Source organism: Chlorocebus sabaeus, chromosome 9, assembly GCF_047675955.1.
Source record: "Chlorocebus sabaeus isolate Y175 chromosome 9, mChlSab1.0.hap1, whole genome shotgun sequence".
Classification (NCBI taxonomy): domain Eukaryota; kingdom Metazoa; phylum Chordata; class Mammalia; order Primates; family Cercopithecidae; genus Chlorocebus; species Chlorocebus sabaeus.
The window spans coordinates 27,061,278-27,077,360 of NC_132912.1; the positions used below are offsets into that span (position 1 = coordinate 27,061,278).

Below are 16,083 nucleotides of genomic sequence, written 5' to 3' on the forward strand. Positions count from 1 at the left end.
AGGCTGAGGCAGGAGAATTGCTTGAAACTGGGAGGCGGAGCTTGCAGTGAGCCAAGATCGTGACACTGCACTCTAGCCTGGGGGACAGAGTGAGGCTCCATCTCAAAAAAAAAAAACATATTGTATTCTCTGTTAGAAAGGGTACATGGATGGGAAAGTATTAATAATGAAAATAATCAGAAATTGGACTTATAAACTCTGGAATTATAACTATTAGTATTTGAAAATATATGCAGATCTACAGTTTTTCATGTGGAAGTATGAAGTTCAACAGTTATGAACACCTAAACTTTTTACTAAGTTTGGTAAAATCTGATCTGTGCTGATGTAGGGGTATTTATGGTCTTTCGTTTGTTTGTTTTGAGATGGAGTTTTTGCTGTTTCCCAGGCTGGAGTTCAATGGCGTGATCTCGGCTCACTGCAACATCTACCTCCCAGGTTCAAGCAGTTCTCTGCCTCAGCCTTCTGAGTAGCTGGGATTATAGGCACCCACCACCATGCCCAGCTAATTTTTTTCTTTTAGTAGAGACAAAGTTTCACCACGTTAAGCAGGCTGGTCTCGAACTCCTGACCTCAGATGGTTCACCTGCCTCAGCCTCCCAAAGTGCTAGGATTACAGGCATGAACCACCGTGCCTAGCCAGGGTTATTTATAGTCTGTTGATCCCGGTTCATGTGATTATTCATATGATTTGCCACTAGGGATATTTCATAATATGCAGTATATTTACCACATTACTTCTCTGAAATCAACATTTTTTAATTGTGATTTCAAAGAAATCTGACTTTGAAATCTTATTTTGAAGTCTCATTCTAAGGATTTCAGATAAGCTACTGGAAAATATCACAAAGGACAAAAAATTTGCATTAAGATAAAATTGTTGATAAATTTAAGTCACTTTGTATATCATAAGGGTCTAATTTTAATATAACTTTTTTTGTAAAATATCCTATATGTGTATTATTATTATTCTTATCACTTCATCAATGTGAGGCATAAATGAAATTTGTTGTTAAAACTTTCAGTATACTTTCATTTATTTATTTTATTATTATTATTTTTTTGAGATGGAGTCGTGCTCTGTTGCCCGGGCTGGAATGCTAGAGTACAGTGGCACGATCTTGGCTCACTGCAAGCTCTCCCTCCTGAGATCACGCCATTCTCCTGCCTCAGGCTCCGAGTAGCTGGGACTACAGGGACCTGCCGCCATGCCTGGCTAATTTTTTTATTTTTAGTAGAGAAATAGCCAGAAATCACCGTGTCAGCCAGGATGGTCTCGATCTCCTGACCTCATGATCCACCCACCCCAGCTTCCCAAAGTGTTGGGATTACAGGCGTGAGCCACCGTGCCTGGCCTATTCATTCGTTAATTTATTTATTTTGAGACAAAGTCTTGCTCTATCACCCAGGCTGGAGGACAGTGGCGTGATCTCCGCTCACTACAACCTTTGCCTCCTGGGCTCAAGCGATTCTCTTGCCTCAGCCTTCCGAGTAGTTAGGACTGCAGGCATGAGCCACCACACCCAGCTAATTTTAAAAAGTCCTATATCATATAAGAACGTTAGAGTTCTTGGATTATTTTTTGTTTGTTTGTTTAAGAGACAGGGTCTCAGTGTATTACCCAGGCTGGAGTGCAGTGATGTGATCATAGCTCACTATAGCCTCGAACTCCTGGGAAAAGCAGTTCTTCCACCTCGGCCTCCCCAGTAGCTGGGGCTACACAGGTGCTTGCCGTAATACCCAGCTAGTTTTTAAATTGTAGAGATAGGTCTCACTCTATCACTCTATCTTGTTGCCCAAGCTGGTTTCAAACTCCTGGGCTCGTGGGATCCTCTCCATTTGGCTTCCCAAAGTGCTAGGATTACAGGTGTGAGCCACCACGCCTGGATAAGAACATTAGACTTCTCTTACCATTTTTTATATCTAAGTGGAATAGTATAGTATTATGTGTCATTGTTGAATTCTTTTAAAATACTGTGCACTGAAACATGCTAACAATCTGGGTCAGTTTCTATCTTGACCTAGGCTTAAACATATTAGCTAACATGAGGGGCCCAAAATTAATATTGATTCCATACCATCTCCTTATTTATTTATTTAGTTTTTGAGATAGAGTTTTGCTCTGTCGCCCTGGTTGGAGTGCCGTAGCGCAATTTCGGCTCACTGCAACCTCCGCCTCCCGGGTTTAAGTGATTCTCCTGCCTCAGCTTCCCGAGTAGCTGAGATTACAGGTGCCCACTACTACGACCAGCTAATTTTTATATTTTTAGTAGAGACAGGGTTTTACCATGTTGGCCAGGCTGGTCTCGAACGCCTGACCTCAAGTGATCCATCTGCCTCAGCCTCCCAAGGTGCTGGCATAACAGGCGTGAGCCACCGCACCCGGCCACTGTCTCCTTTTTTAACATTTGGTTTACAAAAAATTTATTGTTGCCATATATATAACATTCATTTTTAGTCAATGGGAGGTAAAGGTTTTTAATTAATTTATATATTTTTCTTTGCATATATAGATATTAATATGATGGATATCCTTACAACACCATCAATGGCGAAACCTAGACAAGATTATTCAAGAACCCCAGGACAAGTGTTATCGCTCATCAGCTCGTTGGGATTTGTACGTACTTGAAAAGAAAATTTGAACATGACGTGCCCTTTCATGATCACCACTTAAAATTTAAAATTACCTTTAAAAAAATATATCAAGGCCGGGCGTGGTGGCTCATGCCTATAATCCCAGCACTTTGGGAGGCTGAGGTGGGCAGATCACAAGGTCAGGAGATTGAGACCATCCTGGCTAACACAGTGAAACCCCATCTCTACTAAAAATACAAAAAAATTAGCCGGGCGTGGTTGCGGGCACCTGTAGTCCCATGCTAAGTCGGAGGCTGAGGCAGGAGAATGGCGTGAACCCAGGAGGCGGAGCTTTCAGTGAGCCAAGATGGGGCTACTGCACTCCAGCCTGGGCGAGAGTGTGAGACTCCGTCTCAAAAAAAAAAAAAAAAGATCAAAATAGATTTAAATATCAAGCAATTGGATTTAGTTTAGCAGTTTGTCTGCATAGGTGGTATAACAGTCTATATACTTAGGTGGTGTTTTGGGGAAGGTAAACCTGTTTTTATTTTTCTCTTTTTAATAGAACACACCAATTGCAGAAAAAAATCACGACTCTGCAAACATCCTTTCAGCCTGTCTATCTGAAACATCACAGCTTTCTGAAGGACTTGTATGCCCTATGTCTATAGATCAAAAGGACACTACTTCTTATTCTAGCAAGTTACTAAAATCATGTGAGTATAAAATAAAAGGTAGGCCAGGCATGGAGGCTTACACCTATAATGCTACCACATTGGGAGGCTGAGGCAGGATTTCTTTCTTTTAGAGATAGAGTCTCACTCTGTTCCCCAGGCTGGAGTGTAGTGGCGTGATCTCAGCAGCTCACTGCAAGCCAAGAGTTCAAGACCAGCCTGAGCAACAAAGTGAGACTTCATCTCTACAAAAATTAGCCGGGCATGTTGGCGCACACTTGTGGTCCCAGCTACATTGGAGGCTGAGGCAGGGGGATCACTTGAGCCCAGGAGGTTGAGGCTGCAGTGAGCCATAATAGCACCATTGCACTCCACCCTTGGTGACAGCATGATACCCTACCTTAAAAAAACAAAAAACTGCTCCAAAATTCAAAAGATTTTGAGTACCAACATGACACCCAGCACTTTGGGAGACCAAGGCGGGCAGATCACTTAAGGTCAGGAGTTCGAGACCTGCCTGGCCAACATGGTAAAACCCTGTCTTTACTAAAAATACAAAAATTAGCTGGTCGTGGTGGTGGGCACCTGTAATCCCAGCTACTCAGGAGGCTGAGGCAGGAGAATCGCTTGAACACAGAAGGCAGAGGTTGCAGTGAGCTGAGATCGTGCCACTGTACCCCAGCCTGGGTGACAGTGAGACTGTCTCAAAACCAACCAACAAACAAGCAATTTACCATTATTTGTTTGCTTTATCCAGTAGTATTTTTTAAAAATCCCTTATAAGTGTGTATAATTCACATTTGTAAGTGCATAAACCTCAGTGTTAAAATAAATACAAGTTGAATTAAATACAAGTGTTAAATACAAGTTGAACTGAGTAAATTTAGTCATATTCTAACCTTATAGCACATCTGGATATACCACATCAATAATGTTCCTTTGTCAGGAATGGGTTCAAACTGGATGATAGATACTCCAAATTGATTTGCTCCTAGTTATACATTAATTTGGTGGCTCACATCTGTAATCACAGCACTTTGGGAGGCTGAGGCGAGAGGATCACTTGAACCCAGGAGTTTGAGACCAGCCTGGGCAATATAGTGAGACCGCCATCTCTAAAAAAAATTTAAAGCATTAGCCAGATTTGGTGGTCCTCACCACTCAGGAGGCTGAGATGAGACTATTGCTTGAGCCCAGGAGGTCAAGGCTGCAGTGAGAGTAGTCATACCACTGCACTCCAACCTGGATGACAGAGGGAGATCCTGCTGTGAATCAGTCAATAAATCCACCATTCCCTTGTTCTTATTCTTTACTGTATGAATGTTAAGGGGATTTTGTTTGGTTCTAACTTTCACAGCAGTACTTATATCTAAACATAGTGGGATATGTTTAGATATATTAATAGTATGTGTATCTAAACATAATGGGAAGCATGCCAGCTGTTCTTTTGGACTAGATAGTGTTTACAAAGAAATAGTTCTGATACGTAATTCTTACTATGTAATTCTTAATACTTTGCTTAATTATATGTAAAGATTCAGGTTCAGTAAGGAACTAAGAAAGCTGTAACATAGAATTCAATATTGTCTCTTCTCTGTAGGTCTTGAAACAGTTGCCTCCAACCCAGGAATGCCTGTGAAGTGTCTGACTTCTAATCTACTCCAGTCTAGGAAAAGGCTGGCCACATCCAGTGCCAGTAGTCAATCCCACACCTTCATATCCAGCGTGGAATCAGAATGCCACAGCAGTCCCAAATGGGAAAAAGATTGCCAGGTTTGAGGGACATTTATCTTAATGAAAACCAATTATGTATGTCAAATGAATGATAGAAACATACCTTTTCATATAAATTCCATAAAGAAATGAAATTGTTACATGAATGGCAGTCATGGTATTAATCAGAAATTCATTGTCCTGCACACTTTGTCAAATTCTTTTGAAATATTTCATTTCTCATTCAATTGTGACATTGTTCTTGCTTGATTATATAATGAGATCCTTGCAGTAAATTGATAGTAAATGCTTGGCTTCTGTATGTCTAGGTGGACCTTACTTGTTTTTAAAAGTCCTTCCCATGATACAGACATTGGCTTGTTGGTTTTGTTTTATATTGTTTTTAACCTATATCATTTTAAAACTCATACTACCTCCTTCTATACTATTTCCTGCCAGTTTCTTGTTTAATGGAATGGTAACTCTTCTGGATCAGAAATAACTTTTAGACCAGAAAGGTAATGTGGGTGTGCCCTTAAAGTGTCTATTCTGAGGATATTGCTTGCCAAATGAATGGATTTACTTACAGTTACTTTACTTAACTTACATATTGTTTTTGCCTTTTTAAACAGTTATTAGAGCTAATAGATATTAAAGGTGATAGGAACTAAAATTTAAAATCATAATAAGGTTTCCTTCATAGAGTACTGATAAAATAATGATAGATTAGGATAACACTAATATCCAAAGAATAAACCTTATATTTGTTAAGATAATTTTGATTCTATTTGCTGCTTATTCTCAGCAATAGAATTTTATTATTATTGGATATTTGTATTTTATAAGCAAGATCAAATTAACTTTTAACTAAGCCAGAATTTCTTAATCTTTTTTCCTTCTCTCGTTATAAAGTAAGGTAGTATACTCTGCAAAATAAACAGATTTCCATTCCTAGTACTATTATTGCACTCCTTTCCTATTGAAGAAAACATATCGTTTACTATTTCAAATTATACGCGGCTTTACCATCTTCCTCCCACTTCTGCATCCCTGAGGGATGCAACGGTGGGATTATAGTGGTGCTTCTCAAGTTATGATTAGAGGAATGATAAGGCGCCCTCTGAAAAACCTTATACTGATCCCCACATGCATCATTTTCTGTGCTTGCAGATCAGTGAGATATAATTCAAGAATATCCTTTTTTAGGCCAGACGTGGTGGCTCATGCCTGTAATCCCAGCACTCTGGGAGGCCAATCACCTGGGTCAGGAGTTTGTGACTAGCCTGGCCAACATGGCAAAACCCGTCTCTACTAAAAATACAAACATCAGCTGGGCGTGGTGGCAGGTGCCTGTAATCCCAGCTACTCAGGAGGTTGAGGCAGGAGAATTGCTTGAACCCGGGAGGCAGAGGTTGCAGTGAGCAGAGATCATGACTCCAGACTGGGCAACAAGAGCAAAACTTCATCTTCAAAAAAAAAAAAAAATCCTTTTTGCTTGTGACCAAGTGCTCATTATTATTACTAAGTTAATGATAGTTAATAAAGTTTACTATTTATACATCAAAAATAAGCACTATTAGAGTTTACTTAAGACTCACTCTACTTGACTAATCTTGTAAAAATCTTGATCACCAAGCACCAATTTGCAATATTATGTATAAAGCTGAGTACCCACAAGTACCCACAGATAGATAGTTGGAATTCAGGAAAAAACATATCATTATTAATGCATTATCAGTTCATCTTGACAATGGATTTTAATTTCTGCTCTTTGGGGTTTGTAATTATTAATTACCATTAATGTCACTTCATCCTTAGCTTGGTTTTTTAATACTTATATGAAGTGATATATAGTTACATTAACAATATTTTAGGTCTATAATTTTTCATTGACTAAATTTCAAGCCCTGTGTATTTTGCAGTTTGAAACAGAATCATCCAGACCAGGTGTGGTAGCTTAGGCCTATAATCCCAGCACTTTGGGAGGCCTAGGCAGGTGGATCACCTGAGGTCAGGAGTTTGAGACTAGCCTGGCCAACATACTGAAACCTCATCTCCATTTAAAAAAAAAAAAAAATGCAAAAATTAGCCAGGCGTGGTGGTGTACCCCTGTAATCCCAGCTACTTGGGAGGCAGAGGTGGGAGAATTACTTGAACCCAGGAGGTGGAGGGTGCAGTGAGCTGAGATCGCACCACTGCACTTCAGCCTGGGTGACAGAGCAAGACACTGTTTCAAAAAAAACAAACAAAAAAAACCCAGAATCATCCATATACCTATTGCAAAATAGATATGTACATAATGCAGCCTTACCCCCAAGTATGCCTGAATATGTTGCCTGTTAATTTGTCCTGTTTAAGTAACCTGTGATATACTATCAAAATAAGTATTATAGAATAATTTATTTAAATTTTAGACCATTTCATTCAGAATAATGTATATAAGCTTATAATTGTTTATATTGCTTTTTAATTCTCTGTTGTTTATTTTTTCCATTCAAAAGTGGGAACAGGTAGCATAATAGTTTATGGGGTTGTTCATCCTACCTTAGTGGACCATAGTTAAAAGGTCAAAGAATATCAGCTTTGTATAACTAAAACAAATATTTTTTTCCCTCTTAGGAAAATGACGAAGCATTGGGCCCAACAATGATGAGTTGGAATACAGTTGAAAAGTTATGCACAAAATCTCCAAATGCCATTGAGACAAAGGGTTTCAATAAAAAGGATCTTGAGTTAGCTCTTTCTCCCATTCATAACAGCAGTGCCCTTCCCACCACTGGACGCTCTTGTGTAAACCTTGCTAAAAATTGCTTATCTGGGGAAGTTTCTTGGGAAGCAGTAGAACTGGATGTAAATAATATAAATATGGACACTGACACAAGACAGTCAGGTTTCCATCAGTCACATCAGTGGGCTGTGGATTCTGGTGGGATATCTGAAGAGCACCTTGGGAAAAGAAGTTTAAAAAGAAATTTTGATTTGGTTGATTCCAGTCCTTGTAAAAAAATCATACAGAATAAAAAAACTTGTGTAGAGTATAAGCATAACGAAATGACAGATTGTTATACAAATCAAAATACAGGCTTAACAGTTGAAGTTCAGGACCTGAAGCTATCAGTGCACAAAAGTCAACAAAATGACTGTGCTAATAAGGAGAACATTGTCAATTCTTTTACTGATAAACAACAAACACCAGAAAAATTACCAATACCAATCATAGCAAAAAACCTTATGTGTGAACTGGATGAAGATTGTGAAAAGAATAGTAAGAGGGACTACTTAAGTTCTAGTTTTCTATGTTCTGATGATGATAGAGCTTCCAAAAATATTTCTATGAACTCTGATTCATCTTTTCCTGGAATTTCTATAATGGAAAGTGCATTAGAAAGTCAGCCCTTAGATCCAGATAGAAGCATGAAAGAATCCTCTTTTGAAGAATCAAATATTGAAGATCCACTTATTGTATCACCAAATTGCCAAGAAAAGACCTCACCAAAAGGCGAGAACCCTGCTGTACAAGAGAGTAACCAAAAAATGTTAGCTCCTCCTTTGGAGGTGCTGAAAATGTTAGCCTCTAAAAGAAATGCTGTAGCTTTTCGAAGTTTTAACAGTCATATTAATGCATCCAATAACTCAGAACCGTCCAAAATGAACATGACTTCTTTAGATGCAATGGATATTTCGTGTGCCTACAGTGGTTCATATCCCATGGCTGTAACCCCTACTCAAAAAAGAAGATCCTGTATGCCATATCAGGTATATTTATAACTTTCTAACACTTTGTTTTTTGGATTTTAGAAAAACTATGAAGACAGACATTTGCCTCTAAGCTAGACTATGCGGTATTAATCACATAGTTTTGTTCTTATTGAGAGTCTATGGGCTGTTGTAAGTTTTTACCCAGAAAGGTAAAGCTGGTAGAAATCATGTTTATTATTTTTCGTTGTAATGCCTCCTTCCATTTGTGTAGTTTTATGTACTTTTCTAAGAAAATACAATCACATATTTTCACTTGATCCCTACAGTACTATGAGATGCAAAATTACTATTATTATTATCATTTTTGAGACAGAGTCTCGTTCTTTTGCCCAGGCTGGAGTGCAGTAGTGTGACCTTGGCTCATTGCAGACTTCACTCCCCAGGTTCAAGCGATTCTCCTGCCTCAGCCTAATCCCGAGTAGCTGGAATTACAGGGGCCTACCACCACACCTGGCTAATTTTTTTATTTATAATAGAGACGGCATTTCACCATGTTGCCCAGGCTGATCTCAAACTCCTGACTTCAAGCAATCCGCCCACCTCGGCCTCCTAAAGTGCTGGGATTACATGTGTGAGCCACTGCACCCGGCCAGAGATACAAAATTAAAGTCCACTCTACCTTACTGCCTTCCAAGGACATATTTAGATGATCTCTTTTCTTAACAGAATAAAAGTTGAAAAATATACGTTTCTTTTGTTTTTTTGTGAGACGGAGTCTCGCTCTGTCGCCCAGGCTGGAGTGCAGTGGCATGATCTCGGCTCACTGCAACCTCTGCCCCTCCAGGTTTAAGCAGTTGTCTGCCTCAGCCTCCTAAGTAGCTGGGATTGCAGGTGCCTGCCACCATGCTCAGCTAATTTTTTGTATTTTTAGTAGAGACAAGGTTTCAGCATCTTGGCCAGGCTGGTCTTGAACTCCTGACCTCATGATCCACCTGCCTCGACCTCCCAAAGTGCTGGAATTACAGGCGTGAGCCACCACGCCCAGACTCAGTGGCTCTTAAGCTTGTATTATCCATGCTATCATTCTTCTTGCATATTTTTTCATTGAACATTTTTCTTGCAGACTTTTTTATTGTTTCTTATCCAGATCTTATTGGAATAATCAATGTTATCTAAGCTTTTGAACTTCACTAGATAAAAGGACATTTTAATAATTATAACTAATGCATTCATTTTCAAAACATCAAAAATTTGACTACATCTCTTATGCTTAGTAGCCTATAAGCTAGTTATTTGGCTTGTGTGTTTCACCGTTTCCTATTCAGTGTAAAAGGAATTAAGATATTTGTTATCTCTTAAACACTTTTTGAATTAGCAGACCCCAAATCAGATCAAGTCGGGAACTCCGTACCGAACTCCGAAGAGTGTGAGAAGAGGGGCAGCCCCCGTTGATGATGGGCGAATTCTAGGAACCCCAGACTACCTTGCACCCGAGCTGTTACTAGGCAGGGCCCATGGTAAGGCTTGCATGTCTTGAGTTTTTAAAGTGTTATCTGTCACTACATTATCTTTCAAGGTTAAATTTTTAAAAATTTCTTCAGTACTTACATTACCTAAAGTAAAAGAAAATGAGCTCATCCAGTACTCTCATATTTATATGGCATTTATCATAGGAAAATAAAATAGCAGTGGCCATGGCTATCCCACTCTCTGAATATAAAAGACCAGATGCTAGAGTACATGCAGTCATTTGTCCTTTGCCTTCTGGTTCAGTCTCAATGTTCCAGAAAAGCCACACCTGCCACCCTTGATATTATCTTACCTCTTTTTTTTTGTTTTTTGTTTTTTGTTTTTTTTGAGACGGAGTCTCGCCCTGTCGCCCAGGCTGGAGTGCAGTGGCACAATCTCGGCTCACTGCAAGCTCCGCTCTGCCTCCCGGGTTCACGCCATTCTCCTGCCTCAGCTTCCCAAGTAGCTGGGACTACAGGCGCATGCCACCACGCCCGGCTAATTTTTTGTAATTTTAGTAGAGACGGGGTTTCACCGTGTTAGCCAGGATGGTCTCGAACTCCTGACCTCGTGATCCACCCACCTCCGCCTCCCAAAGTGCTGGGATTACAGACGTGAGCCACCGCGCCCGGCCTTTTTTTTTTATTTTTGAGACAGAGTTTCTCTTTTGTCACCCAGGCTGGAGTGCAATGGCGCGATATCGGCTCACTGCAATCTCTGCCTCCCAAGTTCAGGTGATTCTCTGTCCTCAGCCTCCTGAGTAGGTGGGATTATAGTTGTCCACCACCATGCCCGGCTAATTTTTGTATTTATAGTAGAGACAGTTTCGCCATGTTGGCCAGACTAATCTTGAACTCCTGACCTCAGGTGATCCGCCTGCCTTGGCCTCCCAAAGTGCTGGGATTACAGGCATGAGCCACCGCACCCTGCCTGTCTTACCTCTTAATGTTTCTTCAGGTTGGATGGAGTTTGGGCTCGGTACTAAAATGTTGGGTCTAAATTTCTGTTCTAAATAGGCTTCTGCAGAAGGCTATTCCTGTTTAGAACTTATTCTCACTTATATCCTTACCAGAAGAGTCAAACCAGAAATGAACCATCATCCTTCAAAACAGAACATAAGAATAAAAAGATAGGGCCGGGCACGGTGGCTCACACCTGTAATCCTAGCACATTGGGAGTCTGAGGCGGGTGGATCCCTTCAGGCCAGGAGTTCAAGACCAAGCTGGCCAACATGGTGAAACCTCATCTCTACTAAAAACACAACAACTAGCTGGGCATGGTGGTGCACGCCTATAATCCCAGCTATTTGGGAGGCTGAGGCATAAGAATTGCTTGAACCTGAGAGGCCAACATTGCAGTGAGCCAAGATCGTGCCACTACACTCCAGCCTGGGCGACAAAGCAAGACTCTGTCTCAAATTTAAAAAAAAGAATAAAAAGATGACATTTTCACCTATATTCTTTTCTTCCCTTTCTCTCTTTGAAAATGGTTCCCTTCTTACATTCTGAAATGAACTGTATTCATTTTCCTAGGGATGCTATAGCACAAACTGGGTGTCTCAAACCAATAAAACTTCACTGTTTCACAGTTCTAGAAGCTAGAGGTCCAAAATCAGGTGTCCACAGGGCTATTCTCCCCCTGCAACCTGTAGGGAAATCCTTCTTTGCCTCTTCCTGGCTTCTGGTGGTTCACTGGCAATCCTCAGTGTTCCTTGACTTGAAGGTGCCTCATTGCAGTTCTCCCTCTTTCTGTGATGGTGTTCTCCCTGTGTCTCTATCATCACAGGGCTGGCTTCTTAGAAGGGCGCCAGTCATTAGGAGCCCATCTTACTCCAGTATGACCTCATCTTAACCTAGTTAATCATATTTGCAAAAACCCATTTCCAAATAAGGTCATTCTTAGGTACTGGGGGTTAGGACTTCAACATACCTTTTTTGGGAGGGACACAGTTCAGCCCATTCCATGAAACCCTTCTACATGTTGATGTTACTTACTTCCCTTTTCTTTGAGCTCTTTTCATGATCATCTGTTTCATCCTACCCACCCCACCTCTCACACCCTTTCTTCTGTTTTTATTTCCTTGCCGACTTTTATCCTCAGCCTGAAAATAAGTTTCCACTCTTGTCTTCCCCTCATTGCCTAACTTCTCACAGGTTTCCTCTTTCTTTGATTATTTTGCTCTGGCAATTTGATCATCATCTCACCATTTAACTGAAAATTATTTTATTTATTATTTATTTATTTAGAGATGGAGTTTAGCTCTTGTTGCCCAGGCTGGAGTGCAGTGGCACAATCTCAGCTCACCGCAACCTCCGTCTCCCAGGTTCAAGTGATTCTCCTGCCTCAGCCTCCCAAGTAGCTGGGATTATAGGCATGCGCCACCACCATGCCTGGCTAATTTTGTATTTTTAGTAGAGATAGGGTTTCTCCATGTTGGTCAGGCTGGTCTTGAACTCCTGACCTCAGGTGATCTGCCTGCCTCAGCCTTCCAAAGTGCTGGGATTACAGGCGTGAGCCACCGTGCCCTGCCTAACTGAAACTTCTTAATGGGCACCAGCGATTTCCTTATTGTCGAATCCAATCGTCTCTTCTCATTCCCCTGACCTCTGTTCCTGCTCTTCAGTTCCTTCCTTACCTCTTCTAAATTTAGTTCGAGATTCTGCCCTTATGCTTTTTGCCCTACATGTGCTCCCTGTTCATCTCATCACTCCCATGAATGACTTCAATTGTCACCTCCATGTTGATGATTCCCAAATCTCTGTCTCTAATCCTGACCTTCTCTAGGCAGCAGACACAGCCAATCTGGCTATTCAGTATTCTACTGGTCTTTCAAATGTTGGGTATCAAAGGTGGACTTGTGGGGCCTGGTTCTGTGGCACATGGCTGTAATCCCAGCACTTTGGGAGGCCAAGGTGGGTGAATCACTTCAGGTCAGGAGTTCAAGACCAGCCTGGCCAACATGGTAAAACCCCGTCTCTACTAAAAATACAAAAATTAGCCAGGCATGGTGGTGTGCGTCTGTAATCCCAGCTACTCAGGAGGCTGAAACAGGAAAATCGCTTGAACCTGGGAGGTGGAGGTTGCAGTGAGCCAAGATCATGCCACTGCACTCCAGACTGGGTGACAGAGCAAGACTCCATCTCAAAAAAAAGAAAGAAAAAGAAAAAACTGGGCTTATTATCCAGCTAGCTCTTCCTCTGTTCCCTACCTCAGTTTCATCAGCTTCATGGTGACACAATCTTTGTTCCTACATTCCATCATTTAAATCCAGCCAATTAGATCTCTGCAGTGTTTCACCTCTCATTTTCTTCTCTGCCCCTGTTATCTTTAAGAACTCATCTTTCTATTTTATTATTTTAGTGCCCTTCTATCTGGTCTCTTCAACTTCATCTTATTATCAATAATCATTGCCACCAGATTTTTCTTCCCAAACCATCACATGGCTCATTCTATTTCCCTTCTCAGAAAACTACAGTGGCTGCCTCTTAGCTGCTAAGTAAAATCCAAATTGATCATGGCATTTGAGGTTATAGCTCTCATACCAGCCTTGTCTCTCAAAGAGTCTCTTTATATGCCTTATGTTCCCATTCCATTTCTTAAATACATTTAATTTTCAGGTCTTCCTTATTTTGCTTGTGTATTTAACCTTATTTGAGCAGAGCCAGTTTCCTAGTATCTTCCAGTCAAATTCTTCTCATTTCATCATTTCAAATGTTATCTCTTCCATAAAGCATCCCTTGATCAACTACTGGGAATTATTCACTTCTGTTACCTTATGAAAAACTGTTTAAAATATGACATTCTTCCTGTGTTGTAATTAATTGTTAATTTATCTCCACTACAAAAGCTTAAGAAAACTTCTTGAGGAGACTGTGAGTTTTCTTTCTTTCCTTTTTTTTTTTTTGAGACAGTCTTACTTTGTCGCCCAGGCTAGAGTGCAATGGCGCAGTCTCGGCTCACTGCAACTCCCGCCTCCTGGGTTCAAGCAATTGTCTGCCTCAGCCTCCCAAGTAGCTTACAGGCACCTGCCCCAATGCTTGGCTAATTTTTGTATTTTTAGTAGAGACACGGTTTCACCATCATGGCCAGGCTGGTCTTGAACTCCTTACCTCATGATCCACCCAAAGTGCTCAGCCTCCCAAAGTGCTGGGATTACAGGCGTGAGCCACTGCACCCAGCCAAGAGTGTGAGTTTTCTACCGTCTGCATAGCACTCCTGAATTCCTTGGAAGCACTCAGTAACTGATATTAATAATCTCTATAATATTGGAAATAGACACATTTAATGTTCCTCTTTCTCTCATAGCCAAAGCAAATAAATTCCTGTGAGCACTGATTTTTATTTAGTGCCTCTTTTGCTCTGTCACAGATTTGCTAGCCCATTTTCTGTATTATAATTTGCATTATCTCTAAGGACAGAATGTGAAAGTAAGCTTCAAACATAAAGATGTATTTTATAGCATCTTGCCACTGTTTTAGTGAGACATCTAGCTCCCTCAGCTAAACAACATGCTGACAACATGCTGAGACCCAACCATGGCCTTCCTGATGCCCCTCCATCTTGCCTCTCAGCAGAGATGAGCCAGGGACTCTGTCCTGAGTTTTCCATAACTTTATGTGCACCTTTTTGTTTCAGCTTAGTGTGTTAAAATTCTCTGTATTGTCTCTCCCAGAGTAGGCTGGTTTCTCTTTGGGAAAAGAGATTTTCCTTAATCCTCTTTGTATCTTTTATATCTGGCACAATACCTGGTGCCCAGTTCAGTGAATGAAGAGGGAAGGGACTCTAATAATTTTAATGCAATGTACCTAACTACTGTTTTCTTACATGCAGGATTTCTGACTTCCGGTGAGTGAGCTTCTCTATAAAGTAATGCGGCAAAGCACATTAAACTGAACAAAGTATAACTAGATCACATTGCATAAAAAATTATTTTTCCTTTTAGCTCACTTGTGAAATACAAAAATGAACTGTCTTCTGTCTTCTCAGCAGCAAGACATCCAGAGAGGTGGTTCTTCTCTGTGAAAAGAAATGTAGGCCTGAGGCATTTTTCATTAACTTCTAAAGGTAGCACAGAGTGAAGATAAAGTCTTTTTTATTACAACAGAAGAAATAGTATTGATACAAATATTAAAAATGGCTGGCACTGTGGCTCACACCTATAATGCCAACACTTTGGGAGGCTGAGTCAGGCAGGTCACCTGAGGTTAGGAGTTCGAGACCAGCCTGCCCAACGTGGCGAAACCCTGTCTCCACTTAAAAAAAGACAAAAATTAGCTGGATGTGGTGGCTCATGCCTGTAATCCTAGCTACTCAAGAGGCTGAGGCAGGAGAATCACTTGCACCCGGGTGGCGGAGGTTGCAGTGAGCTGAGACTGCACCACTGCACTCTAGCCTGGGTGACAGAGCGAGACTCTATCTCAAAAAAAAAAAAAATTAACAATTACAGAAGGGCTCTAATTTTCCAAATCTTTTATCATCATTAGAAAATAAAAAAGTGTAACAATATCAACATATCCTATAAACTAAAGGAGTGAGTTTTGAATTAGAAAGCCAGCAATGTAAAACAAGTCTGTTCTTTTTCTGTGGCTAATGACGTATAATTGCAAAGTTTTATTCCACTATGTGATCTTCTTAGACTTTGACTTAAGTATATGGGTATGTGTGGCATATCCATGCAGAAATCATGTATTTTTTTTTTTTTTTTTAACACAAGTATATTTTAGCTGAGCTGGTAAAAGGGGCCTAATTTCTAACCTAATAAGTAAAATAAGTAAATTTTTTTTTCTAATTTCCCCTACTTTTCTGTTATTTGGTTACATTATCTAATCCATTGGGATAATTCTTTCTCAGCGCTGCTTGAAAGGCCTACTAACTGAGGTGGTTTGTATGTTTTTATAGTATTATAGAAATA

General features: G+C 40.5%; 1 protein-coding gene across 5 annotated transcripts in view; it reads left to right on the forward strand.

Moving 5' to 3' along the window:
- Window positions 1-16,083, forward strand: part of MASTL (microtubule associated serine/threonine kinase like) — a 35,148-nt gene that overhangs the window by 10,960 nt on the left and 8,105 nt on the right. For 4 of the 5 annotated variants that reach the window (XM_008002620.3, XM_073018815.1, XM_008002618.3 and 1 more), the window contains exons 5-9: window positions 2,514-2,620; window positions 3,143-3,293; window positions 4,852-5,024; window positions 7,584-8,720; window positions 10,039-10,180. In XM_008002620.3, coding sequence (XP_008000811.3) covers window positions 2,514-2,620; window positions 3,143-3,293; window positions 4,852-5,024; window positions 7,584-8,720; window positions 10,039-10,180 — 1,710 coding nt within the window. The remainder of the gene's footprint in view (window positions 1-2,513; window positions 2,621-3,142; window positions 3,294-4,851; window positions 5,025-7,583; window positions 8,721-10,038; window positions 10,181-16,083) is intronic. The other variant, XM_008002617.3, reaches the window with a different exon arrangement.